Source organism: Gopherus flavomarginatus, chromosome 21, assembly GCF_025201925.1.
Source record: "Gopherus flavomarginatus isolate rGopFla2 chromosome 21, rGopFla2.mat.asm, whole genome shotgun sequence".
Classification (NCBI taxonomy): Eukaryota; Metazoa; Chordata; order Testudines; family Testudinidae; genus Gopherus; species Gopherus flavomarginatus.
The window spans coordinates 2,373,026-2,394,964 of NC_066637.1; the positions used below are offsets into that span (position 1 = coordinate 2,373,026).

At 44.9% G+C, this 21,939-nt stretch overlaps 1 protein-coding gene across 6 annotated transcripts in view; it reads right to left on the reverse strand.

The window, feature by feature from the left end:
* The window catches only part of KCNAB2 (potassium voltage-gated channel subfamily A regulatory beta subunit 2), a 118,948-nt gene that overhangs the window by 35,093 nt on the left and 61,916 nt on the right, over positions 1 to 21,939 (reverse strand). Inside the window, exon 1 of one of the 6 annotated variants that reach the window (XM_050931780.1) lies at positions 16,988 to 17,206. The exons of 4 other annotated variants lie outside the window; for them this stretch is intronic. In XM_050931780.1, coding sequence (XP_050787737.1) covers positions 16,988 to 17,205 — 218 coding nt within the window. In that variant the 5' untranslated portion in view covers position 17,206. Of the gene's footprint in view, positions 1 to 1,672; positions 1,885 to 16,987; positions 17,207 to 21,939 lie in introns of those variants that run through there. One more of the 6 variants, XM_050931781.1, reaches the window with a different exon arrangement.

Sequence of the window (21,939 nt, forward strand, 5' to 3'; positions counted from 1 at the left end):
TCTCTCTCTGGCATGTGGCAAAGGGGATAAATACTGAGTAAGAAACATTCAAATGTTGCAAGGCTGAGATTTTCAAAGTGGCTTGCATTTCTGGGGACTGATTTTCAGAAAGAGCTGAAATCCACCCACTGATGCTAGGTCCCTCTGAGATTTCAAAGCAACCAAAAAATTGTTGGTCACTCCTGAAAATCTTTGCCAAATAACATTTACACTGTTTATTTTTCACTCAGCATTTTAAGATCTTTACACAGGAAGAGGTAATCTCTTTGGGGTAGTGGGGGAAGGATGGGAGAGGAGAAAGGCTGCTTTTGCTTGCAAGTATATTGCACAGCATATTTTTATCCACCACTAATACACTGACAAACCCAACCAACCAGCAATGCTATGGTTGACCTAATCTTCTGCAATCCAGGAAGTTTAACTAGTGCTCTTAGCATTGGAATTACTTTGGTCTTTATGATCTAACTTGCCTTTGGAAGATGCTTACAAACTTACACCCTACAGTTCTTCAACCTTTCCATCTAAGACAGCAAATTTCCAAGTCAGGCATTTAAGAAATGTTCAGCTGAACTTTTCAAAGCATGTATTGAATGGGTTCCAGATAAAATTGTCAGTTACAATTTTTTACTTAATGCGAATACAGATCTGGCATTCAGAGGTCTCAATTGAGAGGTACGTACAGCACCAAGAGGAGACCCTGAGGTTCTCAGCTAATAGATCCCTTGCAATCTAAGGCGGTACCTCTCCCATGTATTCATTCTTTGTCTCTAGCTCACTCACACACACGGCTTAGAGGACTACAGAGGACCAGCGTGAAAATAGCTTGTTATTGAACATGAAAAGATAATCTGGTAAAGATAATCTGAGGCAAGTGATGTGCCTCTGCCTGACATATTTGGCATGGTTATTCACATCTTGTATGAAGTGTCACACACGCCAATATTAGCCAAAGTACAACATATGTGTTATTCTTGTTCTTTCACAAAACTTCTTGGCATCTCCCTATTGAAACGCCATGCCAGTTTAACACACTAACCCCTTGGTGCATGGCTGTCTGGAGCACGTTATGTCGTCTTGTTTAGTTTTCAGATCACTAAACAGATCGACAGTGGTAGAGTGTATGACCGACAGTCCCCTCTTATTCCACAGCTCCAAAGAAAAAGGTGGAAGCATCAGAAAATGTTTGGTGACGTTACAGAATACAAAGGTCTGCTATCAAATGAGGAATCGGTGCGCTGCTGACCCCCGGGAATGTCTGAGCATTAGCAACAACAACACTAGCAGGAATTCTGCCGAACCCTAAACCCAATCTCAGGGTCACATTCTGCTCTCATTTAGGCTAGTGCAAAATGGAAATAATTCCAATGAATTCAGTGGTGATGCTCTGGTTTTACAGCAGCGTAAGTGAGAGCAGATGACGACCCTTCACAAGGTTGTACCTAAAGGAGAAAAACAGCAAACTAGTAGAAAGAGAGAGAAGTAGGACAGTGTACACCGAGTTCAGCATTTGTACCATTGAAAATGTATAGACGCAGTCAGGCAACACAACACAACACACACTCGCATGCCCCCCTTCCAACATGTATAGTAGATAGTGAAATTACAAACACATCTAAACAAGAGGCCAAGAAACTCTCTTTCCGCAGAATGGAAAGCACTGTCTTCTCCATACCTATATTTCATTCCTGGCTGTTTCACGCTGGATTCACTTGAGGATGGGGCGTTTTGCACAGACAGCTGCCCCAGACTCCGGGCAACCACGGCCACTGCTCGGAATTTGCTACGTGTGCCAAGGTTGGGACTGCTGGCATTTTGTCTGCTCAGTCGATCGTCTGCACTTCGGCTCTTTATGCTGTGCTCTGAGCATACAAAAGAAACCTGCATAGTGTCCTCGCTTTCTTTGGGGTGCAGAAATCCCCTCCCCCTGTTCAGCTCTCAGAGTGTTCTGTTCCACAGCGTGCTGCCCCTTCTCCCTGCGAGGGCTGGAGGAGGAAACGGGTTGGAAGTGTTTTCCCCAGGAATATAGAATTTTCAGAAACTCCCCAAAACCCAACCAAAACAAAAAAGCACCACACAACAAAGATGCAGCTCTTACAATTTCAACCTTCTGCTATAGGAGAAAAGTCTGCCGGGGAAAAAACACAACAAAATGAACTGGTAGAGTTAAGAAATAGAGTCAAATCCATTTAATTTCCAGCTTGCATCCTTCTGCCACTCAATGCTTTCCCTGCTCCCACACTTGAGGGTGCAGCTTGGTGTTTCTCTGAAGCCGCTTTTCAAAGTTTAATGGATGCTGTTTGCCACTAAGTTAAACACAGTGGAAATAAATAAATATTGAGGCTGTATTGTTGTTATTTTTAATGTCAGACTTTCAACTCTGTTAGGTAAAATATCTTCTGCAGGTTTCCACACACACAGGAGCCAGGCCATTCAGATCCCGCTGGTTACAAGCAAAGCAAACATCCATCGGTCCTTCATTTAAGGTAAAAGGATAGCCAAGCCCCCAAATTCTTCTGCTTCTTGAGCCTTGCAGAGGAATTCCTGTCTCTCTCTCGCTCTCTGATCCCTGCAATAGCAGCTTCCTTGCCAGATCCAGGGCTGAATTTCTGACGCGAAGAGGGCAGCGGGACTTGCTGCCACTGATCCTGCTGGATTCCCAGGCTTGGCTAAGTCAATTAGGTAGCCAGTGAGCTGAGCAGGAAACATTCAGCAATTCATTAACAACAAAAGAGGGTACGTTGCTACTTCTCCCATGGAAGAATAAATAGAGAGACAGCTGTTGGTGTTAGTACATGTGCTGCACGCAGCTGCTCTGTGGGTCGCTAATGGTTTCTCAAGGGGCGGGGTTCCCTTTCCCCGCACTTTCTGCTCCCTCTCATCTCTACCCCTCCACCTCCCAATATTGCAATGAATAGTGACAACTGCTAAATTTAGATAGTAAATTGGGTGAAGCAGAGACTTCCCTCCTGTATGTCTGTAAAACAGCATTTAAATATTACTACTAGAGTGCTAGAATGAAGAGACCCAGCTTGTATTCGCTACATCTTGAAAAAACAAACAAACATCCTATTAAGCTTTAAAGCAGAAATGTAACAGTTTCAGATACAAGAGCCAACAGTTTCACAGACTGGGACCTACGCACTTTGCTATGTTTTCATAAGAATGTGTTGGATTGGCTTTTTCCCTGGCGGTTGTTCTAAAATCTATTTCTATTCTTTACCTTTGAAGGTAAAAATCCATGACCATTTAAAGAGAGGTACTGGTGGCTTTGCATCTACAGGCTAGTACAGAGGGATTTGCTAATAAAACACACAAAGCCTCTCCCCCCAATAGACATGACATGAGAAAAGGGAGGCCATTACAGGACACAAGGCTGCACATTCCAGCAGCACGGGATGTGCTGGAGCTCCCAAATTCCAACAGCCACAACAAAGGTTTCGGGTCAGGTTCCAAGGACTTCGGCCACGGAAATGGATCCCTTCCCCTCGAGCTAATTCAAAGGGGGAAGACCATGGAAGTAGCAAGAGAAGAATTAATCAGCGCTGGCTTTGCCTTGAGCAGATGGGACGTTGCACGCTGCCATGCCTGGAGCAGATCCTGCTGCTCTTGGGTGAACATGTGAGGACCCATCTGAGAGCCAAACAGGACAGCAGGGCTGTGCGACGTAACTGTTCTGGGAATACTAAAGTAGCAATTTAAACAAGGACTTCAGATTGGCTGGAGGGACAGAAATGAAAATAGTATGGAGCTTGCTTTGACGCAGAGCTCTCTATTTTACCCTTAAAAAGGGACAGGAGTACTTGTGGCACCTTAGAGACTAACATTTATTTGAGCATAAGCTTCCATGGGCTACTTCGGATTTTACCCTGGCATCCCACTGTCTATCAGATACCCATGAAAGAGAGCTCCTCCCAGCAGCCCTTGCACTAAAAGGCTGCTACTTCCAAACTGTTCTGCTCCTGCACACACTGTGCCAAGGAGACTTCGCTGTCATGATGCAATTCCCTGCTAAGGAGGGTTGGCAGGTGGAGCTTTTGTGGGACCAGGTTACTGGAATCCCCTCTCTCTGATTTGCTTGGGCCACTTCAAACAACACCCATGGAAGTAATCGCGTAATGAAATCAGGTATTCTCCTAGTTCAGCTCCAGATTAAAAATCCTTTTAATCTAAACCCAGCAGCGTGTGAAATGCTGATCCACAGCCTCTTGCAGGGGAGTCCTGCAGGAAATCTCCCCACCACAGGAGAGAGAACCTCATCCCAGGCCCACCGCTCCTCAGGCAGAAAAAAGACACTTTAGTTGTGAGGGAAAACGCTTTCTCCTTGCAGGGTTCAACGTGCTGCTTCCACAGCGCTCCTAAGCATCTGTTTGCCTGCAGAGCTCAGCACCGGAACACTGACCCCTTGCACAGCGCTGTCAGAGCGCTGGCCCAGCAACCTACACTGCTCAGATTGTGCTATGTCTTCCTAGGGACCTTTTAACTCCATGAAAAATTCTCTCTCTCTCTCTCACGCACAGACAGAGCCTTTGTGTCTCTCTGATTTATCTTTAGAAACAGGCTAACACTGCAAAACAAAGTATCTTTAGATTCTCAATCTAGAAAGGGTGCAGGGCCCAGATTTGGATACTGACTCCACGGAGGCCCGAGCTATGATCAGAAATGGGGCTTATGTATTCTCTTGCTGACAGCTGTGGGTAATCACAAGATGGCTCTTATGGAATTTTCTTAAAATCGGATCAAAGTCTAAAATAAAATCTCCCAGCAAGAATGTCACATTGCTCACTCTTTAAAAACATTTCTATAGCCGGAGTAAAACCCTAGAGAAATGCTAAGAGCACTCCAGTGTGGGGAAATTTCCTTCCCTGTAATGTACTCTTGGTTTTTAATTTAATTCAATACACCACTCAGTGTTATTGCTCGTGTGACCCCAGCCTGAAGGCTCTCCAAACACGGGGCAAATTGATCAATGGGAAGCAAAATTTCAACCACTCAGAGCTACACAATCACATCTCATTTTTAAACTATTTTGTGATTTCAGAAATAAAATGAGAGCCTTCTATTAAACACTCTCAAGTCTTCCGAATGCAATATTAGACCTTCAGACGCAGATCTTCTGCCTGCAGCAGCCTCTCCTGTGCTGTCCTTTTAACCGACATATTTGGAAGCGTCTCTTTCAGTAGGAATAGGAGAATGCTTCAGTGACCAGGAAATAATTGATCAATCAGTCACATGGTCCAGAAAAACAACACTGAAGTAACAAACTGGATTATCAATATAATGATGTGAATTGATTTCTAGAGCACTTTTACACAAAGAAAATTGTCTCGGTGTGTGGGCGTCTGACAGGAATAAAAGTTACATAAATTTGAACTCAGATTAAAAGCCTCCCAAAACCTGTAATCCAGTGGTGTTTTCTTCTGCCTCAAAAATCCTTAATCCGTACAATTGAGCCAGCATAATCCTACTTAGCTCCCTCCAGACCTTGATTGCAGTTTCCAATTCTTTTGCAACCAGTTCAGAAATTCCTGATGACAAAGGTTGCATTCTTGCCCCTGCTGAAGTTAATGATAGTTTTGCTACTGACTTCACCCAAAGTCTTTGCAGTACTGGAGGTCCCCCTGGTATGCACAAATTAAACAAACACAACCCCCTGCGATGCAAACCCAACACCACACACATTTACCAAAAATAATTCTCCTGAACAAAACCATCCAACCCAGTCAGGCCTTCCCCTGCCCTAACAAAAAAACAAACATTGTCCGAAAACTCCTGGGAATCAGAACCTCCAGCAAAAAGCTCCCCGTGGGATCAGCTCCTACTAGGACTCAAAACTGGTGGTAAAGTTGCAGTTGAATATTCAAAATTACTTACTTTAATTTTTGCTCAGGCTATTTTTAGTTCTGTACAGCCAGGTACACACTATGTTACCACTTCACTGTTACAGTGACTGCATCCTGAATGGGACCTGCTCCTCACCAATAGAAAGAGATTATCTCATTCACCTTGTCTCTAATATCCTGGGACCCACACGGCTACAACACAGACTGCATCTTGAACGGCAAGTCTCCCAAAAGGCTAGTGCAATCCTACAGGTTCTCATTGCAATAATCCCTTGCAGTAAGAGGTAACTGATCTGGATGCACAGGGTCTGATATTGCATCACCCTGTGCAATTATTTACACCAGTGCAAAGCGAGCATGAAACGCAGCCACCCTGGTCTGGCAGCACTTCACACCACACTTGCACTGGTGTGAATGGCCATGTGAGGTGCATGGTGATGGAGAATCAGGCCCATTGCTTTTATTGTGTGGTAGTTTAAATAAACTTGAGATCCAAAGTATTTACCAAAAAGAGCTAAAATTCCTGCCAAGATTGCTAGTGATTTTATTAATTACTACTTATATGATAGCACCATTAGAATAGGTCTTATACAAACACACAAGCAGACACAGCCTGTACCAAAGGGTTTGCAGCCTAAGATGATGAACAACACAGAGGGGCCAGAAGAGGGAAATATTCAAATATAAACTTCTAGGTACCCCCTCTTCCTGGCCCGCTAGCCCATCATCTGTTGTAGGCACCATGGCAGAAAGCAGCTCTGAGGAGGGATGGGAAAAGAGAGTGTCCTTGCAGATTAGTTCTAACATCCTGGCAGACTAGGTCACTGACACACGGGCACCCATCCGACAAGGAGCAGTTCCTGCACCACAGACAGACACAGTGAATCAGAACTAATCTGCATATGACCTTTTAGGGCCTCCAGAGGTGAAGCAGGAAAACCTCAATCCCAGATTAAAAGTTCCTTGAAGGAGGCGTAGGCCAAAGCCCCCGACTCAAGCAAAAGCCAGCAAAATGCAGTTTCCCACCAATGGATTCAGTGGGTCACATTCTTCTCCGGGCCACAGCAGCGTCAATCCGGAGCAACGCTGCTGAAGTCGGTGGTGTGATGCTGTCGTGAAACCCCAGGAGCTCAGAGAAGAAGCCAGCCCAGTGTGTGGGATGCACACAGAAGCTACGTGTTCAGCTCTAAACCCTTCATCCACGTTGGTTATTAAAAAAAAATTCACTGTACTACAGCAGCAATTGCCAGAGGTCACTCCAGCCATTGTCCTGCACCGGGGGCTCCTGGATCCTGGAATTTGAATGGCAGTTTATTGCTGATGCTGCCACGGTATCCCCCTCCCCAATCTGGCATCTTTCAGAAATTGCTCCATTTCGTTAGGCCCTGGGATCCCAGCCCCACAGAAAGCACCGTGTGTCATGCACAACCATACCACAGCAACAGGTAAAATTACTACCCGTTGGCTGGGACAGCAAATGTGCTGTAGGTGTTAATATCGCATCCTCTCGATATTAACATGCCGAACCTAGAACGTCTCTGAATATTTATTACATGCTAGGAAACCCAGAGTTTCCAACTGCAGATACAAGAATTTAACAAACATTTACAGGGCACCATGAGGGCACAAAGCATTTTGAGAAACTTGGACTATGTGCAAGTCGCAGAGTTTAGTGGTTCTCAACCAAGGGTGCTCATACTCCTGGGGGTACACAGAGGTCTGCCAGGGGGCCCATCATCTCATCTAGAGATTTGCTTAGGTTTACAACAGGCTACATAAAAAGCACTAGCGAAGTCAGTACAAACTAAAATGTCATACAGACAATGACTTGTTTATACTGCTCTATATGCTATACACTGAAATGTAAGCACAATATTTATATTCCAATTCATTTATTTTATAGTGACATGGTAAAAATGAAAACGTAAGCAATTTTTCAGTACTAGTGTGCTGTGAAACCTTTGTATTCTTGCCCAATTTTGTAAGCAAGTACTTTCTAAGTGAGGTGAAACTTGGGGGCACGCAAGACAAATCAGACTCCTGAAAGGGGTGCAGTGGTCTGGAAAGGTTGAGAGCCACTGCACTATGACCCTTGCATCTCTAATTTCTAGCAGCGACCTCAGTGTGACACTCAAAGTGTGTTTTTTGGTTCCCTAATTTTACTGGTTTATTTAAAATGAGTTTCAGGGTGATCATGAAAAATCATTTGTTGATTTGTTACACAATCACTTAAAAGGTTTTTATTGGTTGACCTCCAGAATTATTTATTGTCATTAGAAATAAATCCTCTTAATTTATAGAGATTTATTAGAGAAGGAAATAAAATTTCAGCTGGTGACTTTCAGTCAATAAATTACTCAGAGGAAATTCACTAAAAACTGAACCGTTTCTCTTTATGCAATTCTGATCCCCAAAACAACCCCTCTCCTCCAAAGGGTTTCTGCTTCTAAGCCACAAATGTTTAAACTCACCAGTTGAAAAGCTACATGAGTGGAGCGGCTGAGCACTTGCTATGATACAAGCGATACATTTCCATGCTAAACTGAAAGGGAAATTGTTCAGAAGTAGGCTAAGTTATTATAAAGCAACTTCCAGAGGTTTCTAAGTTTCTTCCAGCTAGTGTTAATCACTCTTGATTGCAAAAAAGGCTCAGGCTTAAAGTAGGTCACCATGGCCCCTCTACCTCCAAACCGCTGCATCTGAACTTTTAAAGTGCTTTATTGAACTAAATGTTTTATCCTAAATAATTTCTCTGATCGTGTACACACAAGCTTCACTTCATCCGTAAATAACGGTCATACGGATATTAAATGGGCTTTTTTTTTTTTTAAACTGTGCAAGCGTTACCTCCCTTCATTCTTACAGAAGAAAATGCAAGGGAGCCCTGTTGCAAAGCTATCAATTCAATGACATGCCACAATCCTGCAGGCAGCTCTCTGCAGGCAGAGCCCAAAGAAACAGGATTCATGTGGGCACAGGGTGGTCCACATGGACCAATTTGCTGCCTCAGGACTCAGGAGATGGCGTAACTGCAGAAGGGATTTTTTGTAAAACGTACAGTCTCTGTGCTTGTTTGTAGAGTTGGCTCTAATACCTATGAGAAAGAAAAACTGCAATATTTGGACAGACCATGTGTTAACAAGCAAGTGTGCAGAACAGCAGGTGCCCCAACATAGCTTTGCTTCTGATATGAAAATGCAGCAGTGCAAATTTTCACCAGGGATGCATCAGCTATTCAGTTCACACCTGGTCATGACCATCTGCTCCCCATTCACTGCCTTTGATGTGAGAGTTTGACAGACGAGAAGGTCCAAATTCTGCTCTCACTTTGGTCTTGTCTACACTGGGCTTTGGCCGCTTCTGTAGCTGTGCCAGTGCAATCCCCTTGTATGGACATGATTTATACCAGGGCAGCATACCTTGAAACTGGAGTGAGCTGAGCTGGTGTAAGTCACTTCTACAACAGGGCTTGATGCCGGTGGTTACAATCCCAGTGCAGTCAAGGTCTTATGCCATGTAAGTCAGAAGTTGGTCCAGTTACCAGATAGAAACACCACAGACTCAGATTAGCAGGAATGGTGACAAAAACAAAGGAATAATAAAGATAACTTCCTTCCCAACCCACTTAAAATGAGCGTCTAAAGACTCCCCCTTCCAGGGAAGAGTTCAGCAGTAACCGTCCCACACTCGAGAGTGTCTAAAATGTCTGCTGTTTCTACTTTCAGTATCATGACCATTTCAGACACCGAGTGAAATAATTGTTCCATCTCTGATCAGAGTGAGAACATTTCAATAGCATCACTTCACGCTAGCAGCCCATAACCCAAGCCTTCGAAAACAGCTTTCGGTCTATCAAAAATACAATACAGTCGTTAAAAAAACAAAAATGGTTTGAAATATTTATGCTCTCACTACCCCAGGTTCTGGAGGAACATGAAAAATTAATGGAGCATTGGCTGCCTTTGTGCTTGGAGTTGGTTTTCCGGCTCCACATGATACTTTCTCCATTTTATTTCTCTAACATGGGCTGATGTTTATTATTCCAAGTTGACTGCAAAGCTGCAGAGACAAGTCAAGAAACCTGAGTACCTAAAGCACAGGGCAATATTCTCTCCGGGAACTGCCCCCGAGCGCCATATACGTGCGAGGTCGGAGCTAAGCAGTGGAGTTTAGATTCCCAGGGAGTGTTGGGAGTTCTGTTGTGAGGTTGAAGGAAAAGATGCTTGTATAGGGGGGTGTTGGATGTCTGGAGACCTGCAGTTCATGAATAGGCTTTCTGAAGTGAGAGAAGGTCCAGCACTAGGCCGTGGAAAGCCTTTTGTGAATAGTTCTACATTTTAGCACCACGGTAGGGGCTGGGAGCCCCAGTTGTGGATCAAGACCCCAATGTGCTAGGTGCTGTACAAACCCCTCTTCTATCTTTAGTTCTCTTGTCTGATGGGTCCTGTTATGCCTTTTATGGGAGAGATTTTTTTTTTAAACCTGCCACATTTCTTCAAATCAATTGGTTAGTCTCTAAGGTGCCACAAGGACTCCTGTTCTTTTTGCTGATACAGACTAACATGGCTGCTACTCCGAAACCTGTCACATTTCTTCAGTTGGTTTAAGCACAAACAACAATTCTGCCTAGACCGGGGTACCAGGCATGGCCTATGGAAGGTGTTCAAAAGTACTCAGGCCAGAGCAGTGCAGCTCTCTTTAGGATGCCTCATTCTCATTAATCTTTAAGGAGCGGGAACTGCCTCAGTCCCAAATCCTGGCTGAGATGCCATGTGCTTGGACAGTACGTGGCACAGATCCTGAACTGGCCCTTTGGGAGTGAATGCAGTGCAAATAAACAAACTTGTCCCACTCAGGAACAGACTCATGCTGAGCTGGGACATTGGACTGACAATCCCAGCGGCACGGATCACTCAAACACAGGCATTCTGGTTCTGGTCCAAACCCTATTAAATCAAAGGAAAGCCTTCCATGGACTCCACTAGGCTTTGGACAAGACCCCCAAAAAACTTCACAGAAAACAAAGAAGTTTGGTTTCTAAAGCCCAAGTCCTAGGCTTCGAGAGGCTGTGCTTGTTCTCTAGGAATGAGGGATAGCGGGGCGGGAGCCATAATGATATATGTGATCAGGGTATCAGTGGTTGCACCAAGGAGTTACAGCCTAATCAATTCAGGTGCTCCAATCATGTCCTAGTAAACACCATGTTGCAGTTCTCAAAGGGATTCCACTGCATCTATACAAAAATACCTCCCAAACCCAACAAACGCCAGACAAAACTAAACAAGTCTTAATGACATTGGGATGGATGCGATCAGTCAAGAAAAACTGGGTTACATTAAATGAATGAAAAGAAGAATAGAAACACCTCACAGAACAGGAACTTGTCTCCAGGTTCACCTGAAAGCTTCTCTTCTGTCAGTAGGAAGGTCCACAGGCTCTTTCCAAAGGGGATTTGGCTCGCCAGCTGGCAGTGACAGGCCAGAGCTAGCCCTGGCAGTCAGTGGCAAAGCGGGAGTGACCAGCCCAGCAGCTTGAGCCCTTCCACAACTGCTGTTCGAGAACTAACGGTTTGCAGAGCACGTGCTCTCCTCCACCAAGAGGGGACTGATCACTTCCCACATTGCGAGCACTGCAGCACGCCACCCCTTGCTTCGGACGCTCCTATCACGGAAACCTGGTAAAAGGGTAGGGCCACACGGATGCCTTCTCCATTGCTGCACACAGAGCATGCGATCTTCCCACCCGGGTCGCTGCTGTCCTCTGCAGTACGGGATCAGACTCCTTGCTCTCTGTGCTTCCCCAATTTGCTCCATCAGTCTCATCTCGGGATCTGAGCTTTGGAGGCTTTCCTGCCTTTGGCCACTGGATGCCAAATGGATCCAGGTAACATGACCTGTGGGACAGTGCGACAGCCTGAATGCTGAATTAGTCGTGAGCATGACATGTGCTTTGTAAAGGTGCAACACTATGGATCCACGGGCTGCACTCGACGCTCCAACACCCCCTTGGCTGAGGCAGGGACTATGAGGAAAGCTACCTGGAGCAGCTGAGCAAGGTTCCACTGGACACCTCAGTCAAACAGTATTTCGTGAGGGTGTTCCAGGCCATCGAAGGTCTCAGGGTTCTGCTCTGGGCACTCCAGAGAGAAGTGAGCAGTGACAGCATCTTGATGGATGGACGAAGCGAGATTTGTCTGTTACCAGTTGTTGCTGATACAATGGGTAGAGCTGCCACTTCCCCTTTTAGGGTCTAAGGTTTCATGATCACAATCAGACTGGATTGCAGGGATTTGCAGGTACATCTGGCCCTGGTCTGCGCAGGGATTACTGTGGTCCTAGCATGAGCACAATACGGCAGTGATTAGCTTGTCCAAATACACAGCCGTCTCCTTTAACGCACCAGACAGCCAAGTTCAGCATTTCTGGGTCATGGTGCAGGACTAGCCCCTGAGAGGGAGAAGGCAACTTGCCCAAAGGTCTTGATGCTCAGGTCAGAAACTAGCTTCCTCCCAGCCAGTGAATGATCACCAGGATCACTGCTGGGCCACTGGCATCATTCATGCTTTATGTCAACTGATCTCCAGATATTGCTTTGCAAAATCTGGCTCTTCTCCAGTGGTTGCACACAGATACCCTTTCCTAGCGCTCAGTCCAATCGTTGTAGGGGTTTGGCTGGCTCTCTGTGGGTGTTCCTAGATCGGTACCCAGCCATACTCAGGCCAAGTCTACACTAGGAGTGCCCTACCAGGAAAGGAACACCAGTACACTATCCTGGTGTGGCCAGTGATGCCGTCAAAGCTGCGCTCTGTACCAGTACAGCAAAACCACCCCGCCATGCATGAAACAGCTCCGTCAGTCAGGGATCACGTCTATTCCTGCACCTGACCGAGAGAGCCATGCCTGCATATGTCTGCAGCGTAGGCCTGGCCGGAGACGAGGCTGCAAACACCCCTGAATGTTAGCAGCTGAGCCATTCCTCTACAGCCTCTCATATCCACGGAGAGGCATTGGAATCTAATAGGTTAAAATTCTACCTTTAATTTTCACATGATGCCTGTAGTGATCTGGCACAGCTTTACAAAACAGAGTGGTTGCCAGCGTCAACTGGTATGTCATTCAAACAGATTTGTTGGGAATATGTTACAAGGAAACATTTGCAGAAGCAGAGCTGGTGGGTACAGGGTGAGCTCTGGAGCTCACAAGACTGAAGATTATTTGTGCAGGGATCATTTTATTCACTGACATGGCGGCCTCGGTTGCAAGAGTCATACCGCCCTGACATTTGCATCACTGTCTAGCTGTGAGATCTGGGTTAAGACAAAGTTGCTGAAATCTGCTGTACATCATGCTGTTATTCCAACATGTTTTTCGCTTAATTATTTCAAAGCAAATTGCTGAGGATTTATGACGAAGTACGTTCCAACCCAGAAAGCTCCATTTCCTGACAGAAAGTAGGCAGATAAGGTGCCATTCCTTCTTGGCGAGCTGGCTTCTCTTTCCTCACTAGGCAGCATTTGCCTTAATAGAAAAGAACAAATTCAATCTGCATGTAAAGCTAGGATAACTCCCCTCCCTCCAGCATGTTCCACACCAGATCTGAATTTTTCTTATGAATATTTAGGACTAAAGTTAACATGAGTTCTAATTTCAATCCTTGGAAAAAGAGTTTTGATAGGGAGGAATTGTGTCCATCTTGGATCTTTAATAACTACAGCAGTGTCATGACTGGTTTCCATTTCAAGATTCTATTAAACAATCTGTGAGAAGTTAAATGAAATTTATTTGATAAAAGCCAGTCTGGAAGATGTAAACCATTAATGCGTCTGATGCCAAGGCAGAAATCTTGATCTACGTTTACTTTTCAAAAAGCAAATCTTGCTCAGCTCTCAAACCGCATAAATCAATCCAAGCTGTCCAGTTTTATTAGAGCTTCAGGCACACAAGAGAGCATGGGCTATAAAACTGCGATATTTTACATATGTGCACAACCGACTTATTCAACAGTTTACATTACACTCAACTGCTCTGACTTCCCTGGTTACTGGCTGGATAAAATATTTTTGTGGCTTTTAATTTTTTGAGATTTTGTTCAATAATTCATTTGTCCTAAAAGAGGAAGTTAAGATTCTAGGTGGTTTGCACTTAGAAGCATACTAATAATACTGTAGAAAAAAATAATAGTGAATGAGGAGATGATATAGAAACGTTGTTTTTTTTTAATTTACGGAGGGGAGGACAGAAGGATGTAAAGGTGCTAATCTTCTCTAGACATTTAAACATGCACCTGAAGAGACCTTCTCTCTAGGACAGCTTGAGAAGGGTTTCCTCATCATCATTTCCCCACTCATCTAGAAGAGAACAGATTCCGGGATACAGACAGACACTTCAGATATACAGTGCAGCCAAGTTATTTAAAAAGAAAAAGAGCTAGACAGAAATAGGATATGGTCTAACATCTAGAGCTGTCTCTGCTGCATTGCCCCTTTCAATGTTTACTGCATTAGGCTTTGACTCCACAAAGCAAAAAACGTGGTCACCTGATGTTACATGCTGGCAGTAGCCTCTATAAAAATGCTCCGTCACGGCCAGCTAACAACATGTAGTTGTGTCCTGTGGTGAGCTGGAGCCGGTTCCCAATGGTTCGCAAGAACCGGTTGCTAACTTTAGAAGCCAGTGTAAAACCAGCTGTTAAAAGGGGCGAGTGGGTGGGCAAACAACTCTGGTCCGCGGGCCACATCCGGCCCGCGGGACCGTCCTGTCTCCGGCCCGCCTGAGCTCTGAACTGAGGAGGCTCCTCCGGCCCCTCCCCTGCTTCCCCCTCACTTGCAGAGCCGCAGCGTGACGAGCCGCCAGCGCCAGCGCTCTGGGCAGCTCTGCAGCTCCTGCTGCTTTGAGCGGCATGGTAAGGGGGGGGGGTTGGGCAGGGAGTGGTTGGAGGGGGCAGAGGTTCTTGGGGGACAGTCAGAGGACGGGGGGGTTCAGGTAGGCATGAGTTCCAGGGGTCTGTCAGGGTGGTGGTGGATGGGGTCGGGGGAGTCAGGGAGCGTGGCGAGTTGGGTAGGGGGTGGGGACAAGTCCTGGGGGGCAGTTGGGGGGGGTCTCGGGAGGGGGTGGTCAGGGGACAAGGAGCAGAGGGGGTTGATGGGTTGCTAGCAGCCCTTGTGGGTTCTGGGGGGGGGTAGTTGGGGGCATGACATGGGTGGGGGTTGGATGGGGCGGGACGACAGGCTGTTTTGGGAGGCACAGCCTTCCCTACCCGGCCCTCGATACAATTCTGCAACCCCAATGAGCAGGGCCGGCTTTAGGAAGTGCGGGGCCCAATTCGAACAGTTTCGACGGGGCCCGGCAGGGATGACTTAAAAAACAAAAACAAAAACAAAAACACCACATGGGGCTTGTACTCACCGTTTTTGGCGGCGGGTCCTTCACTCACGCTAGGTCATCAGCGGCACTGCAGGACCCGCCGCTGAAGTGCCGCCAAAGACCTGGTAGGGAACCAGTTATTAAGATTTTGGCCGCTAGTTGTGTCCATCTCTTTTCCCTAGAATTCACACTGTGAATCCTTCTGAGCTCAGCAGTAAACGTCCTTTATCAGCACTGCATGAAGAAGGCTGAAGATGGAGCTCAGCCAGGGTGGGGAGTGAGCTGGGAGGGGAGCACACCACGATTGTTGCCTGCCAGTAGAATGGTTCTAGCGGAATAGCGGAGTTGTGACGATGGGTTTGTCTACACAGCCCAGTTGACAGACCTGGCTTCAGAGCCTGAGTTACAGCCCAGCCTGCAACGTCAAAGCACTGTCTACACAGCTACATTTAGAGCGCTAGTGTGAGAACCACAACCCCGCTAGGCTGGCTGGGAACACCAAGGTCCATGCATAGGACACTCTGAACTTCGTATCTGACCCATACCCCCTTTGATTAGCAACACCTCCCACAAGCCCATTTCCAGGCTTCCCTTGGTGAACGTCTGCCATCTGCTGGAATCGCCAGAGAAATGGTATTATTTGTCAATCGTAGAATGAGCATCACCACATGTCAAAATGAAGTGAGAATACAGAGAATCAACAGCCAGTAGATTCATGGCATGGAAGGGCTGCAGAAAAGGAGAATCTCACTGTGATTCCTAATACAAGGAATCAAAGGTTAAGGACATAACCTGCTCCACTTAAAAGGGGCACACTGCACATGGCCTAAACTGAAAGATGCCGTGAGAAAAAGTTTAGAGTGGCTATTAGGACAGGCTGCTTTCTCTTGGAGAGGCACCTGGGACAGTCTGCTACGTCATGCGAGACAGCAAGACCACTAGTGGATTTAGGAGGGAGATAAATACTCTGACTCAGAACAGGGAGGGGGACATGCTTGCTGAACAGCCTGCACCTGCCATGGGAAATGGATTAAGATGGAAATCTGTTTCTGTACATCTATGAATTCTACACGCCAATATGGAAATTGAGTAATGGGCTCTTCTCGCATGAAGACGACGATGACCTAGGTCTATCCCAAAGGGCAGACAGGAGATGTAACAGCGTATAAGAGTCTATCCCATTCCAAGAAAACACATATTTTGGTCTCAAAAAGTGGCTTAAATTAAAGTTATACAATGTGGGCCAAACGCTCTGTTGGTACATGTGGTGCGTTGAGTTTCTCATCTGGGTGTAAACACCAGACGCACAAATTCATTAGCTGCCCCAGCCTGCATGACTGCTATTTTGGACAAACCTGTGAACAGAGTTTTCATGTATCAAGCTTAAAAAAATAGAAGATGATATTCTACCAGCAGTGAAGTACACATACACATACACACGTTTTAACGGCTTATTTGCACCCCTGGCTTTGCCAGTCCCTGTTTTATCCAAACAAAGATTTCCCAGAAAGTGTCATAACAAGGCTCTGATGCTTATTTAGGTTTAGTTAAAACAGCAGCAGCTGCTTCAGTGAACTCCTCGTTGGAATTTCTTTGCCACAAGGGGCTAAAGAAAACATTGGGTTTTATACGCAATATCCTAGAAACTACTTCCATAGCCTGTGTGCAGATTTGACATGCTGCTGTATGTTTACATCCCAAATGAAGTGAAATATGCACCAACTGTAGCTTTTTCCATGTCCGTTAAAACCCACGTAGAAGATAGGAAGGAAGTTCATTTCTTACCTATATCTCATGCCTGTCTTGTGAGCCGTGCAATCCTCCAGCGAAAGCCCGTGCATTTTGAGAAACTCTTCCATGGTTTTGGCCTGTGCTGCCACTCGGACATCTCGCAGCCGCTGCAGCTCCACCACATCCGTATGGCGAACCTGGTGGAGACCCCAGTCCGAGTGGTACCGGCTGGCCACGCTTCTCAGGCTTTCGCTGTATGTCATGGACAGCATTCTGCTGCCTGATTTGGAAATCTGCAAATTTTTCCAGATGTTAAATGCTTAACTGAATCTACACACAAGATCTGTGTCCTTCTGGAGGCAGGTGTCTATCATTCCCTCTCAATCAGCTAGTAATGACGGTATAGGGCACAAACTCACAAAACCAAAACTCTTCCTCTCCAGCTCAGCCAGACAACCAGTAAAATACGTCAGCACCTCTAGTAAATGCTCCTACACTCACACAATAGACACTACACTTGCACATGTTTACAGAAGTCAGGTTCTGCTTGCTGGAAGGAAGTTCATCCGTAGAGCTAATCCACATACCTGAGCAAACTGAAATCACTAGCAAGTCAAAAAGAAGCCTGAGTTACTTTTAAACTGCCAAAATAATTTAAATCAATCAAAACAAAAGGTTTCCACATAAATACCAAGCCACACAGAGACTGCAGCATGAAATAAAAGCAGAGTGAGGTGGAATGTTCAGTTGCAAGGCTTGACGCGGCTTTTGGCCACACAGTGACAAACTGGCTGAATGCACGTTAAGCATTAATACTAGATATGGGTTTGTGACAGCATGCACTGAAGCGATGCCTCTTTAGGAAACCCTCATTGCGATGGATTCTGAAGGATTATAGGGGCAGCATTTAGAAATCTTTGGGGTTTTATCTAAGCAACAACTGGGTTTTTGTTTTTTTTAAAAAACAGAATGAGTTGCTCTTCTGGGGTGTGATCAGCCTCCACTGAACTCAGCGAGAGTCTTTCCTTTGACATCAACAGAAGCAGGGTCAGGTAATGAATCCTTCAGGCTTGGGCACTGAGGCCTTCGCTCTGTGGTAAGTTAGGAAAAGTTACATCAATTCCTTACTCAGTACTGTACATGAGACAGATATTCTGTGTGAACACAATGAAGATCAAACCAAGATGCTTCATTTGAAGCCAAAAAAAGACCTGCAATCTGTAATCTAAGGGATGTCAGCTTTATCTGCATTAGGTGCTTCCTCATGTATTTGAAATCACCTAAACTGTCTCCTGGTTAAGAATGAAGATTTAGGATTTCCACTGACAGAGCCTACAGAAAAGCTGCAGGGCATTATTTGCAAAATGTTTCAGAAGAAAAGCCATGGACAGCTACAAACTTTCCCTTAAAACAGTTACTTTGAAAACTTAATTAGAATGAAAGATGTCATGACAGCTGTGGCAGACAGTAAAAAAGACTGCATTCTTTTGCACACTGGCCAGGGCATGCACGCACACTGTGGAAGGTGTAATTAATAACTGTCTAGGCATAGTCTTTACATTCATATAAGGATTTTTCCAAATGTGCTGGAAAGTTCAGAGGTCTCAGAAGTCTTTAGCAAGAGCATTTTTAGCTTTGCTGGATGATTCACCATTACCTAATTTGTCTTAAAACTTTTGCAAACAAGTTGTAGATTATCACATTTATTTCTCTCATCACAAAAAAAGATTTCTTCAACTGCTTAAACTTCAGTGTATGTTTGGAGTTGGTACGATGTCACTTTCACAAAAACCTTGTAGCACGGATGTGTCAGATTGATGTTACAGATGTTTTCATACTGGATGCCTCTTTTCTCGTTGCAGAACAATAACATGGATATTATGGATAGTTATTCCAAAGTAATCTGGCAGGTAAACTAGAAATGTATCAAACAGCAAAGCACTCCCTGCATTAAGAGTTTGTGCCAGTTTGTAGATCAAAATCTGGCAGTTTGTGGTTCTTCAGATTTCCCTTGGCTCCTCTGGATTATATCATTGATCCTGGGTTTTTTAGCTGGTTGCTGGTTTGTGAGCGCTTGGTCACATATGGTTTGCCACTTCATATCTGGTTAAATACACACTCCACAGAAAATGCCACAAAAGACATTTTTTTGGGCATTGCATGGATTTGAGTGAGCAACAAAAGAACAGAAGTTTAATCTGGTGTCAATCGGCATAACTCCATGAGTGGAGCACGCTGATTGATGCTGGATAAGGATCTGGCTGTCATAGTCAGGCCAAAATGCATGTCTGTACCGCCTAGAATGCAGAAAAAGTTAGCACTCTTATTAGGCAATAAAAGTTGCACTTCAAAGTGGACACAGCACCCTCTCTCAGCTAGACCCCTGCCCCAAGAGGGGAACACAGCGACAATGGCTTGCATACCCACCTCTTGATTCAGCTAACTATTCCAGGACCCTTGGCTGGCTGCACTCTTCAGAGGAAAATGCAATGTCTATGCAGCAGGCTGCTGCAATCCATGCATCAAGCCAATATTTTTATCTGCAGCAGCATACACGGCACAGGACCATGTCATCGAATTTCCATTCGATGCAGGCTGCTGAAAATAACCTGCTGAATGCGCAGCAGAGCAACAGACAGCACACAAACCCCTCCGCCACACCAGGGTGCAGGGCGCTCCTAAGCAGACTGAGGATGGGAGAGAGCTTATTACGTTTCCCCAGGGCTTTTTGTATTCGGCGTTTCAGGTGCCTGAAGTTAAGTTCTATGGCTATAAGTAGGCACATAAATACGTGCCTTGATTTTCAGAGAAGCAGGGAGTCTACGGTGCCAGTTGAAGTCAATGCTCAGGGCCACTGGAAGTCAGGCCAGGTGTTCAGATCCTAAGATGCTCCCCCCATGAAAATGTTGGCCCTAGAATTCTATCAGTGCCTGTGGGTCATAGTTTGTGTGCTGGACAAGATGGTGACATTCATACCTGACCAAAGGAAGCCGATAGCAGCATAGGTAAGTTTGGAAGCACATAATGCTTAACCACAACTGCACACGGACACTGATGCAATCTGCTTTTAGGGCCCTTCCAGTTTTCACCCTAGCAGGAGGAATTCCAGTTTCTCATTGTTTTTAAAGAATGAAAATTGAGGTGATCTCGACCCAGATCAAGTTTTTATTTTGGTGTCAGAGGTCCCAATCAACAGCTCCAGAATTTTGCACTACAGGTACTGGGGAAAACTCTGATTCTGTTTCAGGGGTCAGGGCTGCTGCTCACTTCTGGACTTAGTGCAAACCTGGAGTCTGTGGGTTGAACCAGAAAATGCAAAGTTAGGACATGTTCAGAAATCTAGCTGTACTAGGTCTCCGAAGAGGTGTTAGATGGGTAGCATTAACAGCAGTAGAAGCATCAACAATTCTTCCAGCGAATAGACAGCCAGCACTTACTCTTCCTGTGCGGCACCAGCACGTTGACACCACAGTTGTACATTAGATGCAGTGATATAGTTTAGTTCTCAGTAAAACACAAGATATAAGGATAACAATAATGACTATGTAATTGCTTTTTCTGAGACAAACTCATAAGCGTCAGATGCAAGCTAAATTTTGCGGTATTTTCTCTCAAAGAGCACAGAAGATGCATTGCTTTTCCAACCAAATGTAACCTCAAAAGGATCAATAACCATTAGCATGCAAGAAATTAATGTGAAAAACCCCAAGAATTCCTGTAACAAACATTATTTCAAGAAATCTTTTTAAAATCCTCATCTTTAGAAAAATAATGTAGTGATCAAAATCCACACTTTCACACAGTGACTTGGGGAGTTAAAGAGCTGGACTCACTTTTTAGAAAGAGCTTCATAAAATCATTGCAGCTAGAAACGGAAAAAAGTAATCCATCCTCTTGGCAATACAGGATCACTTATCAGGACTATGTTTTGCAGTGCTTTGGCCATTTGCAACACTCATGTCTTCCAGTAAAAGTGCTGGTTAGGATATTCTGCATTTGATAGTCATATTTTCCACTCTTTTCACATCAGATATGAGGATTTTCCCATTTCCTGCTTCACTGCAGCACCCAAGAAGTTCTACCAATCCTGTGTCTAAGGGTTTGATCCAATCAATGAGAATTTCACCCAAGTATGGAGGGAAGGGCTGGACTACACGAAGAATGGAGGACTGTATTTAAAGAGTAAAAGCAGAAATTAGTAAGCCTGCTAGCATATATACCTGTGTACCTAGCTTCACAAGAATTCTTTGGACTGACATGCTACTACCTACAACAAAAGACAAAAGGTCTCAAAACCCTACAGTTCTCCTGGATAGTAATTCTAGAGGCAGCAAAAAATTATGCTGTTTTTAGAGCCCATTTCCTCCAGGGACAAAGAATGAAAGGTTTACAGGGTTAAACATGGACAACAAACAAAGCTGAACATAAACAACTGGAGAACAACACAACTTTTTCAGGGCTAACAATTTTAATCTTGACAAATGCTAGTAGCTCTTACCAGGCAAAAACGTGCCCTTGATCATTTGTTTGGCACCTTTTTGGAAACTTCAGTGCTCTATATTTTCAGTCATTAATTCTTCTGCTAGAACCCAAAGTAGTGCTTTTTAGGAGCTAGAACTAAGTTTAGATCTGTGAAAAGAAAGGAGCACGCTGTACCCCATATGCAGGCAGCTCTCCCGGCTCCATTTCTTGTACTGTTTGCTGATTGATGACTTAATAAAAATTAGAGGCAAACCTAATATATTGCACATTAGTTTTTTAGGGTCCTATCCAGTTGCAATTAAACAGACAGACTGAGATCAGCGGGAGTTGGACCTGACCTGGGTTGAGGAGCGCCGGGCTAGCTGAACAGAGTCACGGCTTGAACGTGGCATATCAACCTTTATGTATTGACCCTTTTGGTTAACATTACTTAGCCTCAAGCGTGGAAAGCAGAGTAAAGGCCATTTTAATCACCAGTACATGGCCAGAGTCATTTATAAAAACAATATTTAATATAATATGGA